Here is a 24339-nt window from a genome sequence, read left to right on the forward strand (position 1 = left end):
TATATTCAAGTGCATGAAAACAAAACCCACCAGGATATTCCAGCAACAATTCCCTCAGTAAATTGAGAATATCTGACTAGCTTCCCTTCCAGCAAATACTGAATCTTCTTCATCTCCTTCTCGTACCTTATCTCTTAACTAACCTTACTTCGGTAGACACAAAACTTTTACCACTGAGACTTCAGGCTCCTTTTGGCAGCAGAGTTAGAACAAATAATAGAACAAAATATTGCTGATAGAGAAGATTTATTTCAAAAGCAGTGGGCCATGCCAAGAGGGCCTCCATTTAGCTGATAATGCCTGAATATAGGCATCAGGGATTTTGTCAGTACCTCAGGAGGCAGAAGATACCAAAGCATGAGAAAACTGATTGCAATTGCTTTTCTATAGCCTGAGGCAGCTCCATTAGTTTTACTGACATGACGTTGGACTTACAGTGCTATAACTGAGACTAGAAGCTCACCTGTAGTTTTATGCTTCCTCTGTTGCTCATCTTTTTTTCCATTTCTAAATATGCTTGTTCTTCATTGTTATCCTGCTGTCCTTGGTCCCACAGATCAAAGTAACTCGCACTGTAATTTCATTCAGAGTACCGGTAGACAGCAGTGTGATGAATAATAAATTTAGGAATTTTCGGCTTCTTGCTTACCTACCTATTTCTGAAAATAACATACTGGTTAAAAAAGGCAGGGATGCTGACCAAATTAAGCATAGTTAAAACCGTACAAAGGACAAGTTAAAAGTGCTTGAGGCATTTCTTCTTCTCTCAAGCCTCTCCCCTATGTTTCTACAGCGTTTCTGGCCATTGATTTTTCTAGAAACAAACAGGCTGAGATGTAGAAAAACTAGCATCTGCCCACAGATCTGTGGACACCATCTGAGCTCTACACATGGCTCGCAGTGCTCTGCCAGCTCTAAGGGAGCACTAATTATCAAGGCAGGGTAACAACTTTTATTCTAGATTCCTGGGGGAAATGATAATTTTGTAAAGGCAAAATTTTCTACTCAAATGTTCTCTGCTGAATCTTATTGCTTCTAAGCCTCTGAACATTCACTTTCCAGGTCAAACCTGGTGTGGTCTGAACCCTCCCCTGCTCAGCTGGGTAGCTGTAAGAGCTTTTTCATTTGTACGGCTTTATATCCAAATCACGACACTGGGTAACTAGCAAGACTACAGAGGTTTGTTTGCACCAAGACGATATTAAAGACATAGGGTCTTTAATAGCTAAGAAATATTAAAGACATAGGGTCTTTCGTAGCTAAGAAATAAAAGGAGAAAAAAAAAAAACCAACAACCCTGAAAGTCTGCAATCTAAAGCCATCACAGGCTTCCCAGAATACAGGTAATGATTTATCTAAGGGAAAAAAAAAAAAAAAGCAGACCCAAGGATTTTGACTGAGGATTCACTCCTAACACATACAGTTCTTAGCTAAAAATTGTTAGAATGAGAATGGGCCACAGAAAGCTGTTATGAAGCACTTCTTCCACTTGCATTTGTTTTTGTATTTGGATAGGGAAAGGGAAAGGTTTTAAATCAGCACTGAAAGCATAGCAGGTCATGGGAGATGGTGAAGCTGCTCTGCTGGGGAACTTCACCCTTTGGACAAGCCAAGCCATTTCATTTGAGAGGCTTTTCACAAAATGCACCCTGAAACTGCCAGATTTCTTGCCAAGAGATTTGTCTTGCAGACATCCATGCCTGTATCGAATTCACATAAGTAATTTCCCTACTCATTTATTTGCAAGTTTCACTAAAAGGCTGGGCATGTGTTTCAGCAGCTTTGATATTTCACACTTAAACAAGCCAAGTGTCCCAGTTCCTGCAGCCTCACTCACCTGGGAAAGCAGTGAAGCTCAAACTTAGGTATCCACTCTGCACATCTTTCCTTTGATTTCCAAATTTCTTCTCTTCTAGTATGGCTGTTATCTTGTGTTTTGGGCTTAGGAAGTATCTGCTTGGATTGGGAAGGAAAAAGGTTTATAAGAAAACATCACTGCTGATATTTGCATATAACCACGGAAATCCCAACCAAAGTATTCTTTTCCCAAAGAGAAACAATCAGCACAGGTACCAGACACACAGTATCTCCTACAGATTTCACTATTGCCTTTTATGTTTTATAAAAGATATCCACATACAATGAATGAAACAAAATATTTACCATGAGCAATGCCACATCTGTCATCAGTGGTAATGAGAAAAATCTCAGAAAAGCAAGTCTCAAGCAAAACGTATAGGCTTTTATAGAAATCTTCATGTGCTTACGCTCCTCTCAAAGTGTTTTTAACATTTCTATTGCAACTAGAGAGCTTAATTGTCCTTTGTTTTCTCTGCAGAAAGACAGCACCATGAGATAAAGATGAATTTATAGCACTCTGGATACTAGGTAGAAGCCCACTGAGAAAACCCTCACAGACAAGTGTGAAATAGTTATTTTTGCTGTGAAAGTGGAGTATTACAGACAGGCACATGCAAAAATCACACCCCAGCTCACTCCACAGGTATTTCCCCACAGGGGAAAGCTGTTTGTGTGCTCTTTTAATCTGCTGCATTTACTGGTGGTATGAGATGGAAGTCTCATGAAGAAGCAAAACTGTCTTCAGTGACACAGTAAAGTGACAGAGCACTCCCATTACTGACCTTGGTATGACAGAGGCATGCAGCGTCCTGAACATGTCCAGTTTCGGTGGGAGGATACTCTGACTCTCAATCCTGACCTGAGCAGTTTGCTCCTAGATTTGCAACTGGCCAGTGCAAAGCAACAGTACAATTAAATGCTTCAGCTTCCCTTACTCAGCTCTGTTAAATTCATCCTTCCTTCCATTTCACATTCCTCTGTTTTCAGCTTTTTGGAGGCACTGAACTCTCTAGAAAAGCTGAGACTTCCCTCCATTGGGTTTCTTGCTTACTGAGAAACTTCTACCATAGCAACAAAATCTAATGAAACAATGTCTTTAGCTTTAGTGGAAAGCAAAAGACACCTACAACCTCCTTCATTTTATCTCAGTTATTATTATTCTAATTTTTATATACTGTCATTCCAAAAGAATGACATTTACCACATTATCTAATGTGATAAAAAAGTTGCTGTGGGATACTGATACAACCAAAAATCTATGAAGAATCAGAAGCATTTCCTAGGAAGAAAAGCTGAATCAGTGCCATTTGCAGACACCAAAGGATGTGAACCCTCATGTCTGCTGTATGCTACAGATTCCAATTAATCCTCCTCTCTATTCCAAGACAAAAGAGGCATTAAACTGGGATTATATTTGAGAGCAAGTATCAGCAGTTTAGAGCAATAAACACTGCCAAGCCATTGTTAATCCAAAACCAAGCATTACAAACCCAAGAAATCCAGTTTAGATTACACTTCAGAGTACACCAACACAATCTTGACCATTCCCTGTTAAGTATTAACTTTTTACCTAGAAGTAAAACTACCTCCCAGAGATCATCACCTAACCTGGTCCCACTCAGCCAGTCATAGTATCTGAGACAACAAAGGACAGTGTTTGAAATAGCTTTACTCAGTCTAAAAAGGAGCTTAGGAAAGCATGAGAAGTTGCAGACCGTAGAGACCAGTCTGACTTCATTTTTGCTAATAGGAAGTGCAGGGGCTTGAAAACGTCGCAGCTGGAAGGTGCCAGAAATAAAGGAATGGGACTTTTGACAGACCAAGGTTGGCATGGCTGTAAAAGCCCTGCAGATAGATTTGTTTCCCTCATGCAGAGTAAAATAACTTGGTGTTAATAATAAATATGTTTATGTAGACCGTTTTATACAAGCAGTGAGAAGATAAAAGAAACCCTGAGCCAAAAAAAGTTCTCATCTCATTCTGAGTTCAGTCTCTTGCTGCCGCTTCCGTCTGCGGCTGTGCAGAGACCTCTTGGGACCTTGGGGCAGGATCCTGCTCTGTGACAAGGGGTATTTGCTCCCATTTGAGGTGCCCTGGGGTCTTCCATCCAGCCTCCAATGATGAATCGAATGGGGATGGGCTATTCCAGGCCCTTCTCACCTCTACCTGTCTCTCACTGCAAAAATCCTATGAAAGGAGCCACATCACACAAGTCAAACCCACAGCCTGACACACCTTGCCTTATGGTTCCTCAGAAGTAAAACCATTCAGGCTACTAGGAGATGGAGGAGGTAAAGCAATGGGCTGGACACTTTTGCATTGGAAAACAACTATAATGGCAAGGCAAAACTCAAACCTGATAGCAATAACAAGACCTTTAATTGCAAAGTCTTTGCAATTAGGTCTTTGACTCACCTTTGCAACACAAAACAGAGGCAAGAAGAGTTATGTTTCATTGTTTTGGAACAACGGGGAAAAAAAATCAAGCAGTATCACTGAGTCTTATCCTAGATTTCATTTCTGGACATAATCACACCATCCACATAATCATTATACTTTATTGTGCTATCAAACTAGCCTGCATCACTTGCCTTGGGATGTCCACATACACCTATCACAAAACATCTTTAAAAGACACCCCAAATCTTTCTCCCACTTTCTGGCAATCAAAAATGTGATCCTGCGGGTAAATATACTGATTCTAACTTCTAGTCTATGAGGTTGTCCAACTTGCACAACACAGCAGCCAGACTCCCATACTGAAAACTGTTTGGTTTGCGTCAGATTGTTTGTTTTTTCCAGAACTCCACTGCATACATCCGAGAATCTTATTTTCAACATTCTTCTTAGTTACATTAGGTTTACAATCCAACTCCCACCTCGTGTTTACATGTCCTTTAAACAGAGATGTAAACAGAACCACATAGGTCACAAAATCTCTCTTACCAAAGTTTTGGCAATACTGTTCAGGGTACAAATTATTATTTTCTTGGATAAATACAAAATGTCAAAGCAGCAAAGCTTGAAGGTCATCCTGACAGAGAGCCAATATGAAGGAAGCACTTTGCTGGTGAGTTCAAGGACACCTAGGAAAGTTTTGTGATATTTTGAGTATGTCATGGTTTAACCCCAGCTGACAACTAACCCCACACAGCTGCTCACTCACTCCCCCTGCTTCAGGATGGGGAAGAGAATCAGAGAAGTGAGAAAAATTGTGGCTTGAGATGAAGGCAGTTTAATAGGTAAAGCAAAAGCTGCACACAAGCAAAACAAAACAAGGAATTCATTCACTGCTTCCCATCAGCAGGTGTTGAGCCATCTCCAGGAAAGCTGGGGTCCATCATGTGTAATGGCTACTTGGGAAGACAAATGCCATCACTCCAAACGTTCCCCCCTTCATCCTCCTTCCCCCAGCTTTATATGCTAAGCAGACATCTCATGGTATGGAATATCCCCGTGGTCAGTGGGGCCAGCTGTCCTGGCTGTGTCCCCTCCCAGCTCCTTGTGACCCCCATGTCCCCGCCGGTGGGGTGGGGTGAGGAGCAGAAGAGCCCTTGGCTCTGTGTGAGCGCTGCTCAGCAGTGAGGAAAACATCCCCTTGTTATCAACACTGTTCCCAGCACAAATCCAAAACACAGCCCCACACCAGCTTACTGGGAAGAAAATTAACTCTATCCCAGCCAAAGCCAGCACATGTATTAATGAAGACAGCACAAAGTACCATTCCCAAACCCAACAAGATGAAGAAGGGGCACCACAAGCCTATGGCAGGTGACAAACCAGCTCTGAGGCAGAGATGTGTTGCAGGTGGCCCACTGGAGCAAAGGGGCAGCCGATCACGCACCTACAGCTCTAGGATTCACAGCCTCCAGGGAAGAAGTGGGGTTTCAAATATTGCTGGAAACAGAACATGCAAATTTCAGTTCTTTTGCTCCTTGGAGGACTCTGGGAAAACATCCCTGTCAGAAAGGTAGTTCACTGCTGTAACTTACATTTTCTGTATTACTGCACCCCACTCTCCATTACAGCCACGTTCACTTAACTTCTGCTGCATACTTAATCCACCTGAGGTTAGAAACCCTTTTCTATATCACAATCAGTTGCTGTGGAAATGAGCCCGGTATCCCAGAGGATTAGAGTCTGGAGGGTCTGATTTAATTGCTCTCCCTGGACACACTCAGACTCCAATGGTCAATGTCCAAATGAGGAATAAGTAAGGGGGATGGATCAGCTCCTGAGAAACAAAAGGTCCCATTTTCATGCAAAGGGCTTTTGCTAGGAAGAACAATGAAGGAGAAATAAAGAAAAGTTAGAGACAAAGCAACAGAATCATTCTGGGCTGAAGGTTTTTCAAGAGGCATCAGCTGCTCCTTAAACTGTAAGCGAGATTTCAGACCTTTTTTAGATTTGCTTTTGCATGCCTAGATGGGAGTTGGTAGATGCAACCAAAAACAAGTGTCTGATTTGCTTTAACTTCCTTTTTGTCACTTTGCTGCTATTCACACCCTTAGATGGGAACAATTTTCAACATCTGTTACCAAATTTCTAATGGAGAAAGAAACTTTAAGAAAGAAAGAATTAAAAAAAGAAGGAAAGAAAAATGCAGTAAAAAGAAGAGCAGTAGCAAACAGCAGCAGCTCTCCTCAGCAGGTGCTGGCTGTGAAAAGCTCCTTTGGAAGATCTTGGCAACAGCACCCTTGACCCAAGGGGAGTGAGTGTCAGCAAAGGCTGGCAGTGGGAGATGACGGAGGGCTGAGGGAGCGTCTCTGAGCAGGCACAGTGAGCTCACAAGCAGCACGGCAGCAGTTGACAATGTCTGCAGCAGGTGAAGAGCATTGAAGGCCTTGTGCAAAACACTGCTACATTCATGGGGAAAACTCCTGCCCTTAAACTGCCCTGAAGGGAAAATGCCAAGAAAAGGCACATACAACCACAGCTCTTTGAATAAATCATGCATTTTGCATGCATTTCTCTCAATGGCCTTGCAAATTTTCCATGTTAAGCCCTGGTGACATAAGACAGCTTTTCTCCACTCTCTTTTTTTCCTTTCTTTTTTTTTTCCCCCTTTCTTTTTCCTTTTTTTTTTTTCTTCCTCCCCTCCCCCCTTTTTTTCCTCTTCTTTTTTTTCTTCTTTCTGTATTTTTCCCTTGCAAGCTACACCATTGACATCAAAGCACAGCAAGAGCAAATCACATCCACTACCAACACCACAAAGAGCTCGCTGCAGCCCAGCATTTGACACTGACCATGCTAGCTACTTGCTTTACCACATTTTTTAAAATGACAAAGCAACGACAAATGGCAAAGGAAGGCCGCACAGCCCCCAAGAGCAGGCTGCAGCACCAGCCCTTTCTCCTCCTGCCGCCCTCCACCACAGCTAGTTTACTTTGTTTAAAAAAACAAAACAAACCCAAAAAAACCCCAACCGTCCGCAAATGCTTCCCTAAATACACTGCCACAATTGGGATTTGGTCTCCACAAGATGTCCTGGGGCTCCTGCATTTGCGATGGCCCCTGACAGGGGGCCAAGGGCCTGGGGGGGGGGCAGGCCCAGCTGCAGGCAGCTGTGCCTCGACGCAGAGGCCCAAGGGTTTCTTTTAAATATGGACTGCAAAGGATTTAACTTCTTTCTCCTCAAATCTCATTGCCAAATACAAAAAGTTGCAGTCAGAAAAGCGGTATTACTTTTGAAAATTTCCCATACCCAGGGAGGATTTTGCAGAGAAACACTCACAGCTCCAGTGATAAAACACTGCCCGTGGAGCCACCTTTCTGTGAGGAAACACCACAGTTTTCTGCATTAAACTATTTGTTTAAGCTTCCCTCACTCACTCTGTGTTTGAGCGTGCACCAGGACATGGACACAACGAATATAAACCCAAACGTGAGGAGGTTCAAGGCGCAGGGCGTGCAGGCCCCAGCCGGCAGCTCCCTCCCTCAGCGCCGCCATGGCTGCCAGCCCAGCCTGTCAGCTGGCTGAGGCGAGGCACGGCCAGCCAACCTGCTGAATACCAGGGGTCATTTGATGAGCTAATGACACGCTAATTTATGCAAGCAGCCTCATACACTAACGGTGCAGGTGCTGAGCAGCCCTCAGCCCCATTTGCTGCTGGGAACCAGCGCTGTGATGGTGGCAGCCACCAAGGCTGCAGAGGCAGGCATCAGACACGGAGAACCTTCTCCTTGCCCAAAAAATTCACTGTTTAGCCAAGCCAGTGGCCACGAGCAGAGGCCACCCTGCCCTGCTACAGCTGCACAGGACTAAGGTGGCACTGCCTGCAGGTTTCGCAGCCAACAAACTGCACGGGCTGAGAGGTGCAAATATTAAAGGCATTAATCGATTTTACAGCTTCTGCAAACAGCCCCGCACGGAGCTGCCCTCCCAGCAGTCACAGCATAAAACCAGTCAAGCACTTGCTGTTAATGACAGATTTGGGGAAAGAAGTGAACCGAAAATGTAAAGACCCACCAAGCCCCTACAGGCAAGCTCTGGCAGGAGCGATGTTCCAGGAACAGTTATGCTGGATGGATTCAAATTGTGAAGGAGACTGACACCAAATATTTACCTTTTAGTGCAATTAAACCACTTCATCAAAAGCACTGAATGAAAGCAAAGTGCATTTCCTTTGCAAACCTCATTACAGAACTGACATGCCTTTCTCTCCCCACTTAACGTTTCAACCAACCAATCTGGCATTTGGTACCTGCTGTTATAAAGGCAGCTAGGTTTGCGTTCGTTTGTTGTTTGCTCATGTATTTCATGGGCTAACACTAAAATACTGGGGTGGGGAGAAGGAGAAAGCATTTATATTTATGACATCTTAATTGAATCTTTCTTTAAGGCTGCTATAAAGCTCAGAGAGAGATAAACCAAAAGGCTTATTGCAAACCTTTCCCAGGTATCAGAGGGACTCAAGCTACGTTGCAACTGTTCATACTTCTGTAGAGCTCGTTTTCCTTGGAGAGGTGGATGAGCATCAGTTTTAAATGTCTCCTTTCCAAATGCTGCAAAATGCTTCTCAAGCAGTTTTATCAGGCAATTTTTTTTCCACCGCTCAGCAACCCAGCCTGCTGCTGCCGAGAGAGGAGCTCCTCCTGGCAGTGCAGGGGACCTGGATGTCTTCAACTGAACGGAGAACAGTGACCAAAGTAGGGCAGGAGAGAGAATATCCTTAATTGGGGTCCTCATTTCCTTCTCAGGTCCTGGGCTCAAGCAGAGGCGAGATTGACAGCTGTGACTTTTCGAATATGCAGCTGTCCCCAAAATACAACTAAGCGCCTGATAAACAGAAAGACCTATTTAAGGGCCACCCCTGCAGCTGGCAGGCCAGGGAGGTAGCACACTGCCAGCCAAGGCACAGGGGCTTTGGCTGAGGATCAGCGCTTGTTCCCAGCAGTCACCAACCACTGTGACACAGGCAAACCGAAGGGTCTGCCCCACAACGGCTGCCATTTCACCATGGTCATCCAAGCAGGTCCCAGGGGCTAACCCCACTTGCCCTGACCCAGACCCCCAACTTAGGGGACAGTTTCACAATGACCTTGCCCACAAAGGGAAATGCAACATGTTTAAAGAGAGTTACTGCCAGTGGCAGAGTGGGAAACCACCTCTTTGCTGTTCCCAGCCACGTTCATTGCCCAAGGGAGGAGCAGGTGAACTCTCCTGCTCTCTATCTGCCCCATTTACACCACGAGGACCTGTGCACAAACAGGTGCCGCATGTGGTGCCGTGGGATTTTTCCAGCATTGCTCAATAACTGGGTGTGCTGTTAGTTTTTAAGGACAAGGTTGTATTAGCACTGCAGACCCCAGCAGGCAGCCTTGAAAGGCTGCAACCCCTTTGCGGTATGTGCCCTACAAAGGGGCATGAGCCCCCCAGCAAGCTGCATGTATACTATGCTGCATCCAAAGGGGCATTTGAAATATATATCAAAAACTCCTTATAATGCAGGGAGCCTTCAGTAGCACTGGGGAAGGCCAAGGATGGGCAGCACTTTCTGAAGTTTGGAGCCAGCATCCAGCTCGACATACCGCGTCGCTACTCCCTTCCCCCACAGCTAGTCTGACAGCTCTAACTCACCCTGAGATGTTGCTAAAATCATTGCAAAACCAAAACCATTTGGCCGCACAAATGGTGACATGAGCAAGCCGGCAGCATGGGGCTGCCAACCACCAGAGCATCCCCTGCCTCCCCCACTAGGAGCTGAGGTTGCAAGTGGCCACGCAAAGCCAGACACAGCTAATTTCAAAGCTAGACCGTGGGTGTACAAGTCTGTACATGGTTTATTGTATCCTGGGCTTTTTTTTTTTTTTTTTTTTCATTTTTGTAACTACCTCCAGTGTTTAATCTTAGCACGCTCTCTCTCTCTCTATATATATATATACTTATATAACAATATAACATCAGTCTACTAGATTGCTCCCAAATATTTGGCCTACAAAATGATCGATCCATTTGGAGACCAAACTGAACTCAGCCACGTTACATAAAATGCTGTCTAAAGTTGCTACTTTCAGCACCCAAACCCAAAACCACAGCTGTGTCAGGTCCAAATCTTCCTCTAAAGGGTAATTCCATCGGTCTGTATTTTTCAGTACTCCCCTGGAGTCTCACCATTAACATGGTGCAGGCTCGTTTAATTACCACAAAGGCCACTATCATTCAAAAACACTGAGCTGTAGTTTTCTTTCAGTTCTCAAACCCAGCTTGCCAAATTTCTTCATGATGTGCATTGCTAAGTGACTGTCTTAGCTGCATGACTGACTCGCCCAGAGGTGCTTCTCAGGCCTCCTCGGTACCATTGGACCCAGCCATGTCACAGAGGAGGGCACCTGGGCACCAGCGGTAGGTTGCACCCCCCCAAAACTTCTGCAGACTTTTTAGAGGGTAACATTCTGACAACACTGCCAGCATCGGGGCGCTTTCAGAAGGAAGCCCCACGCATCCACAGTGCTTATGCTTACAGCTTTGAGTTTTATCATGCACTAACTTCTGGAGAAGGGAGAAAGGCTTGTGAGGACTGACTGTCATTCTACCAGTGGCGACCACAAAATCATCATCTGAAAAGAGTGAGAAATGAGTTGAGGCCTGAACCAAAGCCATTACTGTTACTTTACTGAGAACAAGGTGCTTCATGAATAATAAATAGGGGAAAAGTGACATCCTAGAAAAAAGATGTCAAATTGTAATTTGAGAGATTCTCTTCAACATTAAGTTTCCTTCTTTTTTGAAACTTCTTTCTCTGGTCAGACCATGAGAACATTTCAATCACTGCATAACATTATTTCAATTCAATTTGAATAGAGATCCACAAGTTCAAGTATGAAATTACATGCTTGGCCTTTTAACATTAATTAATCCAAATGAACAGAATAATGTACTGGCTTCCACTGGAGAACATCTTCGTGCTAGTAAGAACTGGCAGAAACACCTTCCACATTCACTGTGAATAGTAATGCTCCCAGAGCAAATAGTCTCAGCAAACTTAAGGGAACAGCCGATTCTTGGATCTTCAACCCACCCATTTGTTTTAAGATTTTAGCAAGAGTGAAGGAGTTAAAAGTGCTGGTAATTGCTGAGCAGCCCCTGCACTGTGTGCTCTTCCTGCATGACTAACGCACCCAGCTCCAGCCCATCCTCTGACGTGACCTGCCTACAGAAGAGGTGCCCAAGCCTGTATAATCAGTCCCAGTTGCAAGGCTGCCTTGCATGTTAGATCACCTCTGCAGTGTCCTCCGGTCGCCTCCAGCAGGCCATGAGTTACAGACCAGTGACTACCAGGCTAAGGGCAGGGGCTGAGGCTCTGGGCTGTGCTGCATATCTCTCCAGTCTGCAGGTGTTTTGAAAGGAGACACCTCTTGGGGATCATACCCCGCGATGGGGCACGGGACATGTGCCACCTTGCTGGGGAGAGCTGTGCCCCACAAGACCCACCTGGAAGCTATGAGGACCCTGTGGAAAAGGGACTATATGTAAGGAGATTATGGGGATGGGGAAGGTCACTTGGCGATCAGCTGAAGCTGCTGTGGAGGTGGCTCCAACTTCAACCTCCAAATCAAGAGATTTTCCTTTAACACAACAGAGCCTGAAAGCAGCAGCCACTAACCAGCACACAGGGACACCCAACCGGTATTTCTGCTCAGCACTTACCTCCTTGGCTGCAGACACAGCAGGTCAGCACCAGCTGCTTTTCCGAGGAAGCCAGTCTAGTCCTCACACAGAGAAGCAAAAGTGCCCAACGTACAAGGGGCTGTGTACGCAGCAGCCAGGAAAAGCAACAGTCAGTATCACCCTGTCCTAAAGGCAGCCTTGTTTTTAAAAATACCAGTCATTAAAGATATCTGACACATGAGGGTGTTCATATTGTCTAACCTGGGAAACTAAGGTGTGCAGATACTCCAAAACTGAGTATAGTCATCCTCTAGAGATTTCCTTACATACTAGAAAGCAAAGGCTCCTAATTTCAGTACAAGTTGGATGGTCCAAATGTCACTTCAAGCTCCAGTTCCCTTTTCACTCTCATTGGGCCCTGCTGGCAACTAAAACTAGATAAGGATAGAAAACAAGGGATTTCTCCTGTTGGCGTGTGAAGTAAATTTAAAAAAAAAAATAATCAGATCAAACCAAATTTAGGTTCTTTATCGCAGGTTTTCCAGTACAGCAAAAAAAAAAAGTCATGTGTTGTTGACATTTTGGTCAACATAAATGCTTCTTTTAACACAAGATGAACAGTGTTTGGTTTATTCCCATATTACTTGACCATTTTAATTCAGCGTTTTTAGACAAAAATTGTTTCAAAACAAGCAACTTAATTACTAAAACATTAAAACAAATGCTTCAGCTTACATCAGGAAGTCTAGATGCTTCCACCCACCTTTTTATGCTACGATTTTAAATTTTTTTCAGCTGAAAATAGTCACTAAAGCTCAACCTGTATTTGTTAGTGTCTCTGCCCCCTCAAACTCTCCTTTCTGTTCATTTAATCCTGAAAACACTCCTTCCTATGGAGCTGCAGCACCTCATTGATTTCACTGGGACATGAACACACACACCCACCCCCATCAGGAACTGTACTTACCAAAAAGGCAAGAAACAGGCATTACCTGAGACCTGGGACACTAATAAGGGAAGCTATTTTTTTAGGTGATACAGCTGCCTAAACATTCCTTTTTTTCCTCTGGGAAGCTGTGACAGCATCCACAATACTTACTTTCATAATGTCCTGGGTGGAATTCAGAACTATGCAGCAAAATGCTCAGGAACAACTTGTATATATGTATAAGAGAGAGAACAGGCTTTCATTAGCTTGGTGTCAACATAATATACCAAACAGCCGTTCATGTTGAGCTAAATGGGCTGTCATCAATTCCCAGTAAGGACAATTGGAAGTCTTATAAACCGTAATAAAATGGGGACTGTCCAATTTTCAGATACATGCATCAGGGAGCCATTTCACAGGGTAACGCTCTACAGATATTTTCATTCTTCACAGCATAAAACTGGCCCAACGATTCCTCTTCATCCCCAACACCAAAGGACGATTTGTGGCGAGCAGCTGCTGGTACCAAACCAGTGACACCCAGGACACCCTGTGGACCAGTCACCCCACATCCGTGCTGGCAGCGGACAGCCAACCCCCAGCAGACCTGCCATGTGGGATGCCTGCGAGCACAGAGCTTCCCATGCCTTGTGGCATCACCAGGCTGGCAGCGGACAAGTGCACCCACTGCCCGTGCTTCCCTGCGCCTTCCTGAGGGACACAGCAGCCCTTCTGCCACCTGCCCAGAAGCATGCCCGACACATTAACAAAATACAGCCATTCCCACCACACATGAGCTCCCCATCATGCTGGTGAAAAACCAAGTCCTTCCCTCCTTGCTGGAATCTATGTGGTCCATCATGGCCAAAGCATTCCTTGTCCCAAGGGTGCAGAAAACCCAATGGGCTGCATTTCATGGGATGGGACTGGACTTTAAATGTAGCTGTAGACTTGTAACAGAGCTCATTTATGTTTTAGAAGAGACACAGAGGTACCTCCTCTTAACTGCTATGTTGATAGACTTCCAGTAAGATTTATTTTTTTAAAGTCCATCAGAGCCTGGAAGTGGATAGTCCTAGAGTCAAACCAAAACTCCAACTTACTGAGCACTGCCTGGTAAAGCTAAACAGCAGCCACTGAGCCATACTGCAATATGCAAGTATTAAAAGCTAAATTGTATTAGGTGCTAGCTGCCATCACAGGGACCATATCTTAGGGTTTCAACTGCATCTCTGCCACATGGTTCTCCTAGAGCAGGCTTTACTGCCAAGCTTTTATATGTGCTACTGTTTGGTCAAATAAAGCAGCCTTCTGCCAGAGTGTGAGCAAGATTAGGAGGTAGAACTGACTTATTTCAAGTCTCCTAAGAGCAAGGGGCAATGAACACAACCTCAAGAAATGAAAAACCGAACCAAGAGTAAATGTTCAAAAGCAAACACAAAATTTCACAATACAAGCTGTGTTTTTTTGCACTGGGCAACTCTCAAGGTGGCTGACTTATCGGTAACTAGACTTACAGAACCGCATCAGTCACGTTCTTAGTATCAGCATTTCAGGCTTCAAAAGGCGAACGTGTCTGAAGGGGTCAGGTTCCCCATGGGGAGATGCGGAGTCGCTTCCTCAGCCCAGTGCCGATGGAAGAAGACGGCCATCAGGCAGAGCTGGCTGGGCCACCCTGGGAGAAGCAGCTTTAGTAAACATAATTACTGCAAGATGCAGCTCCCTTCTCCAGAACCCCAATAATTGAAAAAGCATCCAGACACTAAAGACATAAACTCAAAATGCAGCAAAAATGACTGTAACAAGCAAAATGTGAACTTCCTTACTGACTGACCAGAGACTAATTGTGGAAAGAGGAACAGCCAACTTCAGGAACAATATTCTGACACTACCCTACCCAAAGGATGGAAGAGGGGGAGAGAAAGCTCAGGAGAGCACTAAGGGACCCACGATGCTGCACGCAGCAAGGAGGGAAGCCCTCCAAAGGCCTGCCCTGCAGAACCAGCCAGAAGGCAACAGCAGGGGCAGGCCACACGCAGACAGATTTCCACGCAGAAGCCAGGCAGCTGGAGAAGCAAGGCTGAGCGTGAAGATCAGCCACCCACCAGCCACCCAAGCAGCAGAGGTACCTTGCTGTTTCACAGATCTCAGTCTGGCAGTGACCTCCTCACCATGGGCTGCCCTTCAGCCTCCCAGGGAAGTGCAAGGCCAGGGGAAGAGCCCTGCAGAGTGCAGGCATGAGCAGGCACCACAGCGGGCTGCTCAGCCACCTCCCCACACCGCTCTCCCATGACCGTGGGCAGCATCCTCCGCACTGCAGCATCCTCCCACTGCCCAGCTCCAAGCTGCCGCTGGGCTGGCCCTTCCACAGAGATCTGGCTGCTGCCTCCCACAAGAGACAGCTTCACGGAGGGCCTGTGCTTTTCATTCCAAACAAACACACGCTTTACAGATCAGAGGTAAAAGATTTTATTATCCCATAGATTTTTCCTAAGAAGTAAGAGTCCTACCAGACAAAATATACAAAGCATCTTGTATTTTCTTTCTAGACAACTGCATTCTCATTCTATGAAACAGTGACCACATTAGTTCACCTTAAAGAACCAAGGTTTGTCCTGACAACTGCAGATTGCACAGAGTTAGCATACGCAATGACCAGTTATTTCATGCAGAATCAGAAGGAAGGGGGAAAAGGTCTGTATGCTCACCTGAGTGCAGGCTTAGGTTCCTAGAAATTAAGAGAAAGGCAGGGCTTAAATTTACCAGTTTGCTGCACTTCCATTAAGTGAACCCATTCTCTGACACACTTCTTGTCATCCACTCCGCAATGAAAGGTGAGGGCTAGCAGCAAATTATTGTTGGAAAAACACGCTAGAAAAGCAAATACGCCTTTGGCAGTGGGAAACTTTCCTTACCAACCTGCATGAAGTGCACGTAATTCTTCATTTTACATCAAGCTTAAAGCAGAGTGAAACCAAAGCATCCTCCTCTACTTGTTAAAACCTACTGTTTATAGTTGACTAGGTTTATATATAAAAAATAATATTCTCAGCCTCTAAAGACATACTAATTCCCATTAGATTACATTTTGAGATCCTGGTTTGTTTTCACATAATTAACTTGCAGTATTATTACTTAAAAGTTTTATTCTAAAATATATTCATGTTTTTTGGTTCTGCTGAGTTAATGATTGTACTTGCATTTACTTTATCCTTCCTCTTCTAAAACAACAAGCTCATTTCAACAGATGGTGAACAAGTCCCGATTTGCTGGAAACCAATTAACAAGAATGTGCCAAGTTGAAACTCGCCTCATTCTTTCAAGCCAAAAAACTGCCTGCATTTCAAGAACCTAATTAGGTTTAACTATATTTATGGAACAGAGGGAAGAATATTTAATTACTCTGCAATTCTGTCTGATGATCAATAGAAATGCAGTTTCGTTCACACAATTTCTCCGCAGTATATCGATCAGCTGAATTTTGCCTTGTATCAGTATCTGTACTACAATGGTGCCTGCAGATAACGTGATACATGGCTAGACTACAGTAATTGCTATGAAAACAGCTTTCATCAGAGGAGTTACACAATAATACACACTGTTAAAAAAATAAAAAATAATCTGCTTCTCAACTACCAGTTCTGCTGACACCACTTTGTACGTAGACATGGCACCTGATCTGCACACAGATGGGATCTCCGCAACTCAGGAAGACAGGCCCATGTGAACATAACTCATCTTCCCAAGCAAGCAGAGCTGGCCAGGACACACAGGGCTGGAGTAAACCACTCAGCTCCACCTGCAGCCACGGCCTATAGATGGGACATCGGTGGAGCTTTGGCCCCTTGCATCAAAGATTCACCTCTTTTATTTACTTAGGCAGAGTGAGAGCACATCTGCCCAGGATCCACAGCAGCTGCAACTCTGTTAGAGAAAAGACCACACAGCCTTGCACTTCACCCTCTGCTTTGTGACTGGGGAGCAGGGACATGCTGCGCCATTCATGTCATTCCCAGCCTACCTCACTGCCCCTTGCCCTGGCCTCCCACCCACCCTGAACACCCACCAGGATACCCTGCATTGCTCAGTGGGTCACGCTGAGCCATGCCGTGCTCAGGAGGGGCCAGGAGCCGGTCATAAAAGCAACACACAGTTGTTGCTTTTGATGTTTGAAAATCTGGTCTTCAGGGGGACAGCACACGGCAAGCTGGGGCCACCACAGCATGGTTTGGGCAGAAACCCTCACTCTGCTGGGCTTCCTGAATCACCCTGTCTGTAGCCTCACACCTATTCTTTTCCTAAATGCATCTGGTTATGTATTTCTGATCATTACATCAGCATCAAAATGGTAACCCTCTTCTTATGCATCAACTTTCTGTCCTGGTGCCAAGGCAGCCTCAGAGCACTTCTTTCCAGCGCTCCTGTTTCTCAGCCATCCCTCCTACCCCAAACCTGCTCCCAAAAAAAGATTCCCAACCTGTGGTGTGGAAGAAGCTGCATCTAATCCTAGGTTATCTTTGACCACTGTGTAAATTTAAGCCCAGCAAATGTCTCAGGTAGGTAGCAGGGAGAGAAGAGAATCCAACTCTGAGGCCACAATGGGCCCAAGAGGTTAGAGCTGCACAAGCAGGGGAGGGAGTAAAAAAAGTAAGATTACCATGTCTAAAGAGAGGGCCGAAAGCATGTGTGTGCATGTGTGTGCAAGCAAAGCCAAGGAAGGTTACATCTGGAGAGTGTCTTCATGACTTTTTGCAGATAACAGTTTCGACCACAAAAGTGTTCTCAAAGTGACGAATACGATGACAGTTCCCAACCTCACGTCGACTGATACCTAGAAGTGATTGAAAGAGAGGAGAGGGGAAATTCAACAAATGATAATCTGTAAAAGCTACATCAAGTGGAGGAAGGAAAGCACATGAGATGCAACCACTGAACACTGGAATGCAGGAACACAGCCCGTATGAAAAGCAGCATAATCTGGTCTTTGGAAGAATAGCTGTATTCACTAGGCCATGGTTCTGCTCCAGTAAGAGTTGCCATGAGCTGGAGGAACCGCCTGGAAACAGCTGGTTTCAGCTGGCAGCATCTCAGTGTTATCTCAAAGACCAGAAACCCTCATGAAACTGGCAGAAATCACAGGCTGGTACAGAGCATAGCTCTGAATACAGCTAAGGAGGGCTTAAAATAGCCACCCCTCCGGCTGTCTGCATCCCTGCATCCACTGATCCTGCTAAGGCTTCAGCCTCTCTGGGAAACAAGTAATGCTCCCCATGCCCTTAAACAGCAGCACATCAACTCTGGGCACCTCTGCCAGGCAGCTACTGCCTTCTTATAGCAAACCCGGTGGTGCCCTGCTGACAAACAGGACCGTGCCAGGGCTCCACGAGAGCAGCAGCCAGCGTGCCAGCAGCCCCGCACATAACTGTGCAGCTCCTGTGGGGAAAGCATCCACCAACTACAGCCACGGTGACTTCTGCACCCAAACGCATCCCTAGAGATCCAAACCCAAACCGCCTACAGGTTCATGTTTCAGGTAAGACTTTAAGTACAGTATCTAAAAGCAAATAAATACAAATTATGAAATTAAGGAGTCTTTTGCAGCAATATTATATTACATACAGCAATATGCAAGATACATATCGCTGATTTTCATGAAATCATTTTAAGGTAGTCCAATGTTCCCTCTTCAAAACTTTTTCCATAGTATTAGAAACTTTATTAATTAAAGGCAATTCGCAGACCTAGTCTGCTCCGAACAGCTGCCACTGAAGCAGGTGTCTCCATCAGGGAAATTTTCCAAACAGTTCCCAACAGCACTGCTATTAGTTCAGCCCTGGAAGCCCACATGTAAATGAACTGCTGGTTCCTGCAGTCATTCTCTCCATGTTCCTATTCGGCTGACAGACAACAGAAACACAGCGGCCAGCACCCATTTGCAGAGCAGCATCCCAGATTTGGATTTAGATGACTTAGATGGGAAACATCTTAAAAAGATCTCCTGTGTGCTTACACCCACAGGGAAACCTCCCCTCTCGCCATGAAGAGGCCAGCATGGCTGTAACAGTAGAAATAACAACCGTGATGCGGGGGCAAAGCGAGTTAGGACAGCTGAATGAACGAGGCTCTTACGTCTCCTCACGCTCCTCCGCTTCAGCCTGTAGGTCTCCTTGCCACTGCAGAGCCGGTAGATGAAGGAGCCAAGCTGCTCCATGTCACTGACATGCTCGGTCGCGATCATCTCCTCCTGGATAATGTACGTCTGAGGCAGGTACGTCCCTTTCTGAAATGACAATTTCCACCAAAATAAAGCACAAATGGTGCCATGATCTCCTCCTGTCTCACACAGAGCACCAAGGACTGCCAAACTGCAGAAAATTCATGGTTTGAAGGCTCAAACTCCACTTACAAGGACCAGTTAATGTGCGCCCCTGTCCTTGCAGTAAACTGTCCCATGCTACTAGCACAGGGCACACAAAATGGATTAGATCCAAAACCTGAACGTTCACATATGGGGTGAAGCCAGTGTAGGATCAACCCTGCTTTTAAACTAACCTCAGTTTTAAAGGAGGGTGTGCAAAGCTCTAACTCTGCTAGCACAACAAACCCATCTGGAGAGGGATCAAGGCTCAACCAAAATGCCAGGAACTCCACTGAAAATGTGCACTTTACATTGACTTCAAAAGGCAAAACCCAAAAACGCCAGCCCTGCTCAGATTCCAGCAGTTTCCTGAGTTTTCCACATTTCCCCCTGCTCGGTCCATTCATCACAGCCACAATGGCCTCCTGCCCTTGGAGCCCACAGGAACAGGGACTAGAGATGTGCCACAGGCACCACATTTAGAAACACTGCCCTGCGTGGTAGCGCTAGGCACGCTGCCATCGCCTCGGGGGCATCGTCCAGCGACTCTGGAGCAGTGCAGAAAGGTGGCTCACGCTGGGGACCAAGCTGAGGCAAAGCAGCACACACGAGCTCCCTGCTGTTGGGGTTGAGGCTGCTATGAAGGGCAGGGTGATGAGTGGGGTGCCTGGTGGGAGGACATGGCAGAAAGCCACCAGGGGCTGAAAAAAACGGGAAGAGAGGAAATGAGGTACCTGGGGGTACATCCCAGGGATGGAGACCGCCTCTTTTTCTACATGAAAGGGATCTGCTTTGCACTGAAGACTCTCTGCAAACTGATTTTTGGGTGCTCAGGGCATCTTGCAGCTGTCTGGGCATCACCGTGGCAATAAGCAGCAGTGTTACAAGTACAGCGTGAGCTGGGAGGCACTCCTGAGCAGACTAAATGCTAACGAGGCCATGAAGCAATGACACACGTCTGGTCCCTTTCCCTTAAGAAGAATCAAAGAAATAAAAGAACCTGGGGCCAATATAAATATAATCAAGGGGAAAAGTAAGCAACAGCAGTTCAATTTCAAATACCACCTCTTCAGTTTCCAGCACAGAACTAGTTATCTCCATAGAGATGTACCTGGAAACGTGCCGCCTTAACTTAGTGCTGTGCTGCTGGGCTGGCATAACCTACCGGATCAATAAATCTCTCCTCTAATGCTGGAGGACTAGGCTATTAGTGGAAGTTTGTACTACACTAACACAACAGTTCTGGAAGAAATTCAATTATTGATTCTCAGTGGGAGAGTGAAGGAGAGGGCATGCGATATGTGCAGTTACTGGCAGGAGCTGTCATGCTAACACCCAGGGCAGGGCTCAGGATTTGCCACATCCTTGACCTAGTAAGAGGGCTTAGAGAAGCACACATGCACACAATCCAGTCTCTTCATTGTTTTAAATTTAAATAGCTGTGGCAGCTGAAGTAGTCTGGAATCATCGCTCCTGCATCATAGGACTGTGCAACAAGGATGACACCTTCCATTCTCCACCAAGACTTTTAAGGGAAACTAAAGCTTTGAGCATCTTGCATTCTGCAAAAGGTGTGGATCATCCATCATTTAACTGGGTCATCTCCAACTTCCCGCTGCTGCACAGGGGGAGCATTCCTCCATCCTTTTCTCTCAGGTATTTAGGCAGCCCTGTTCACTAAACTGTCACACCTATAGAGAATAAAGCCTGCAAGAAGCAGCAGAGCTGCCATTTACAGGCAGAAAATCACACACAAGAGGCCTGGTGATACATACACGGTGACAGCAGGGCCAAGACCTGAGCGGGCTCTGGCGCAGCTGTGCCCGCACACAGCAGGGACTGCAGGGCAGGCGCAGGGCACGTGGCAGCCACACTGCACAGGGGCACCCCGGCACCAGGCTGGCCGGTGAGGAAAAGGCAAAGGAGCTTCACTGACTCCTTGTGCTGCCAAGGTCTGCTGGAGCAAACTGCTACATTATTCGCTGGAGTGAGCTTTATTCCTAGAAACAGGACTGAAGCCACTCAACATCTTCAAAACTAAATTTTCAGCTGGGAATTAGTCTCATTCATTAGAGACTGGATTCCGAGATGCAGAGAAGGCAAAAACTCTCTGAGTCGAAGGACCAATGCAGCTCATCCAGCATCTAAAAAGAAGCACTAATGAGCAGTGGAGCAAGTCAGCAGGTGATGAAGGTCCCTGCAGCAGGAAGAAATCTGCCCTCTCTGCCTGACACAAGCCACCAGAAAGGTCCCACCCGTGGACATGAAGATCAAAGGCTTAAAGGAAATTCAGCTGGGGAGGGACTTCGGCTTTATCCAGTCCGGTTCTGAAAACCTTCAAGGATTCCAAGGAGGCAGCACAACCTCCCTGGACAATCTGTTACGCTGCTTCACTGTCCTCATGGTGAAACACTTTTTCTGAGCTCAAGACCAAGCTAAATGCTTAAAAACAATGTCTTTAAGGTACGTGCTAAAACCTCCACAGACAGACTGGACACTTACCCATCCCAATAATCAGAAAGTTATTTAAACCCACATCTGCTTCATACTCTCTTTAAAGAATCAAACACATAAGACCATTTTAATTGTATTTTTATCCCCTTTTTAAATTAGATTTCTGAAAAAGACAAAGCATAATTTTTATTGACTGTGAGTTTGTATCTGTTATTTTAGGATGTGACCAGCACTTCCAATCTCAGTTTTTCGCTGGGGCTCAGCTGTCAGCTTGTGCAATCCTGCCTTTTCCATTTCCCTCTCCCCAAGAGACTGGTCACCTGCCATGATCAGAAGCTGTGGCCAGTTTGGAGAGTTACAAGTTAATGCGTGTTGTACCCCAGCAGGGTTCCCAACATATTTGCCAGACAGTCACAGTGCATGAAATTACGAGGACTGCTAGGAAACAAACTGGGAGTTTGACAAGAAGTAGAGATCAGGCTTCTCTCAAGGCACAACCTTCTGCCTCTGAACTTAACCCCTACAAAGTTCATCACACTGCATGTACCAGCAAATAAGCAAAGGGAATTCAAGAAAGACTAAGTTAATTTTTTTTTTCCTATTTTCTTTTAAATAGACCCTCACAGAAGGGAGTAAAAGATCCAGGCTCAGTGCTTTGCTTTACCTGCAAAAGACTGAGATAGATATGCTCCTTCTGCAGTCTTAAAAATCCTGGGGTTTTTTCCCCTGCTGTTAAGATTAAATAGTACTCTATTTTAAAAAGACTGCTTTCAGTTACTGCGATAGCGGCATGGGCTTCTGAACTGAACAAAACTGCTGGTACTAAACCCAATTAATGCCGGCTGTGAGCAAAACCACGTGAGCCCAAGTCTGGTGTTGCAGCCCCCAGCACAACAAGGAGGGCAGCACAGATTCCCCCCACAAAAGGGTAAAAGCTGAAGGCCTGCTATTCCCCAAGGGACACTGAGAGCTCTGCAAATGGCAAACAGCACTGGTAACCACAGTGAGAGTAAAAGGAGGAAATTTTTCCTTTTTTCCCTTGATTTTTACAATGAGTAAACAGCAGAGGGAAGGAATCTGCTGCTTATTTATCTGTGTCACCCTGGTCAGGTTGATCCATCATGCCAGTGTTACCGTGCTGTCTGCAAAATTAATATTTCAGCTAAACCCACTTGAAGCCTTCACTCTATGTGAAGGCTCAGCTCTGTCGGGGCCAGGGCTTACTTCCACAGACACAGCAGTTTTTATTTCTCATGAGCTTCCAGCTGGCACCCACAAGCCAACTCAATAAAGTGCGTAAACCAAGCAGAATTGCAGCTGTACCTTCACATTAACTAGCAGCTCCCACAGGTTGCGAGGAGGCATCACAATGGTGGTGTTCAGCTCGATGACGTAGCACTTATCCAGTGTTATGTCATGGTAAGCAGTCAGACCCTGTGTTCCAAGCACAGAAATTGAGAAATTGAGCCCTTCACAGTGAAATGAGGCTGTGAAAATGGGTGAAAAGAGGGAATTTGGGGAACACAGAAAATGGCTTTAAACGACGAACCTGTCCAAGGACCTCCCTACCAAGCAAGACAAGCAGGTTGGAAAATCTCAGAAAAGGCCTCAGGAAGGAGGACAGCTCAGTTAATAAGATCATCGTAGACATGTGCGACAACAGTGATAGTGTTACACCACGAGTGCAGTGCTGGTGTACCCCAGCCCCGTGCCATGCCCCCCAAAGGCCCCAAGAGCTCCTTACTCGCTGGAAATCGTGGATGATATCCGCAGGGTCACTCCCTCCAAACTGGGGCACTGGGACGTTGATTTGCTCATAGTTCTCCTCAATGTAAATCTTCACGTCTTCGTGTAACTCCAGCTGCCCTTTGAATGGCGAATACAGCGAGTCTTCGTAAAGGACGCCACAGTGAAACACGCTCTCACGGGGCAGCTGTGGGGACAAGATCCAGGCAGAGGTACAGTACTCATACACCCCACAACACCCCACTAACAGCTACAGCAAACACGGGAAGAACTGTACCCATACTGGGTAAAAACTACTCTTTTCTAACATGTGCCTGAAGATATTCCAAGATCAGTCTTTTTACCAGAAAACGTTCTTGATGAAGACAGTGTAAAACACCCTTGTGAAATGACCACGTCTCCCTTCCTGCTAGCCAGGTCCAAAGGGAATAAAGGATTCCCTGTGGGATTTCACAAGGAGTAATTCAGAAAGATAAAGTGACTGTCTCTAGACTCTTAAATTTCATGACCAAACTGTTCACATCCCTCCATAGACGTGGCTTCCAGTAACTGCATTTTTCTACATAACACATATACACTTGGGGTCAGCATAGCATCATTTCCAAAGGCACCTGTAGCTTGGATATGGCAGGTGCACCTAAACAAAGCTGCTTTGCCTCACTGCAAAACAAGAGCTGCTGCACTCCAGGGCTCCAGAAGCACAAGGTATGAGCAAGAGAGCTAACACTGGGTGAGCGACCAAGTTTGAGCTCAAGGACCACAGGGACAAACTGCAGCCACTGCAGACTGAGACATAAAGACCCTGTTGCCTTGGTCTCCAAAGCATCTCTGACCATGTTGAACGGGCTTTGCTGTGTAATTGGATATAAACTGCCATTTGGT

The 24339-nt window shown here is 45.7% G+C and overlaps 1 protein-coding gene across 4 annotated transcripts in view; it reads right to left on the reverse strand.

The window, feature by feature from the left end:
• Positions 1-15352: 15352 nt before the first annotated feature.
• Positions 15353-24339, reverse strand: part of ITM2C (integral membrane protein 2C) — a 33130-nt gene continuing 24143 nt past the window's right edge. For 3 of the 4 annotated variants that reach the window (XM_027808931.2, XM_055723856.1, XM_005441664.4), the window contains 4 exons: positions 23456-23644; positions 23035-23145; positions 19029-19179; positions 15353-17730 (listed from right to left, as the gene is read on the reverse strand). In XM_027808931.2, coding sequence (XP_027664732.1) covers positions 17639-17730; positions 19029-19179; positions 23035-23145; positions 23456-23644 — 543 coding nt within the window. In that variant the 3' untranslated portion in view covers positions 15353-17638. The remainder of the gene's footprint in view (positions 17731-19028; positions 19180-23034; positions 23146-23455; positions 23645-24339) is intronic. The other variant, XR_008734488.1, reaches the window with a different exon arrangement.

The sequence above is a fragment of the Falco cherrug genome, chromosome 11, assembly GCF_023634085.1.
Source record: "Falco cherrug isolate bFalChe1 chromosome 11, bFalChe1.pri, whole genome shotgun sequence".
Taxonomy (NCBI): domain Eukaryota; kingdom Metazoa; phylum Chordata; class Aves; order Falconiformes; family Falconidae; genus Falco; species Falco cherrug.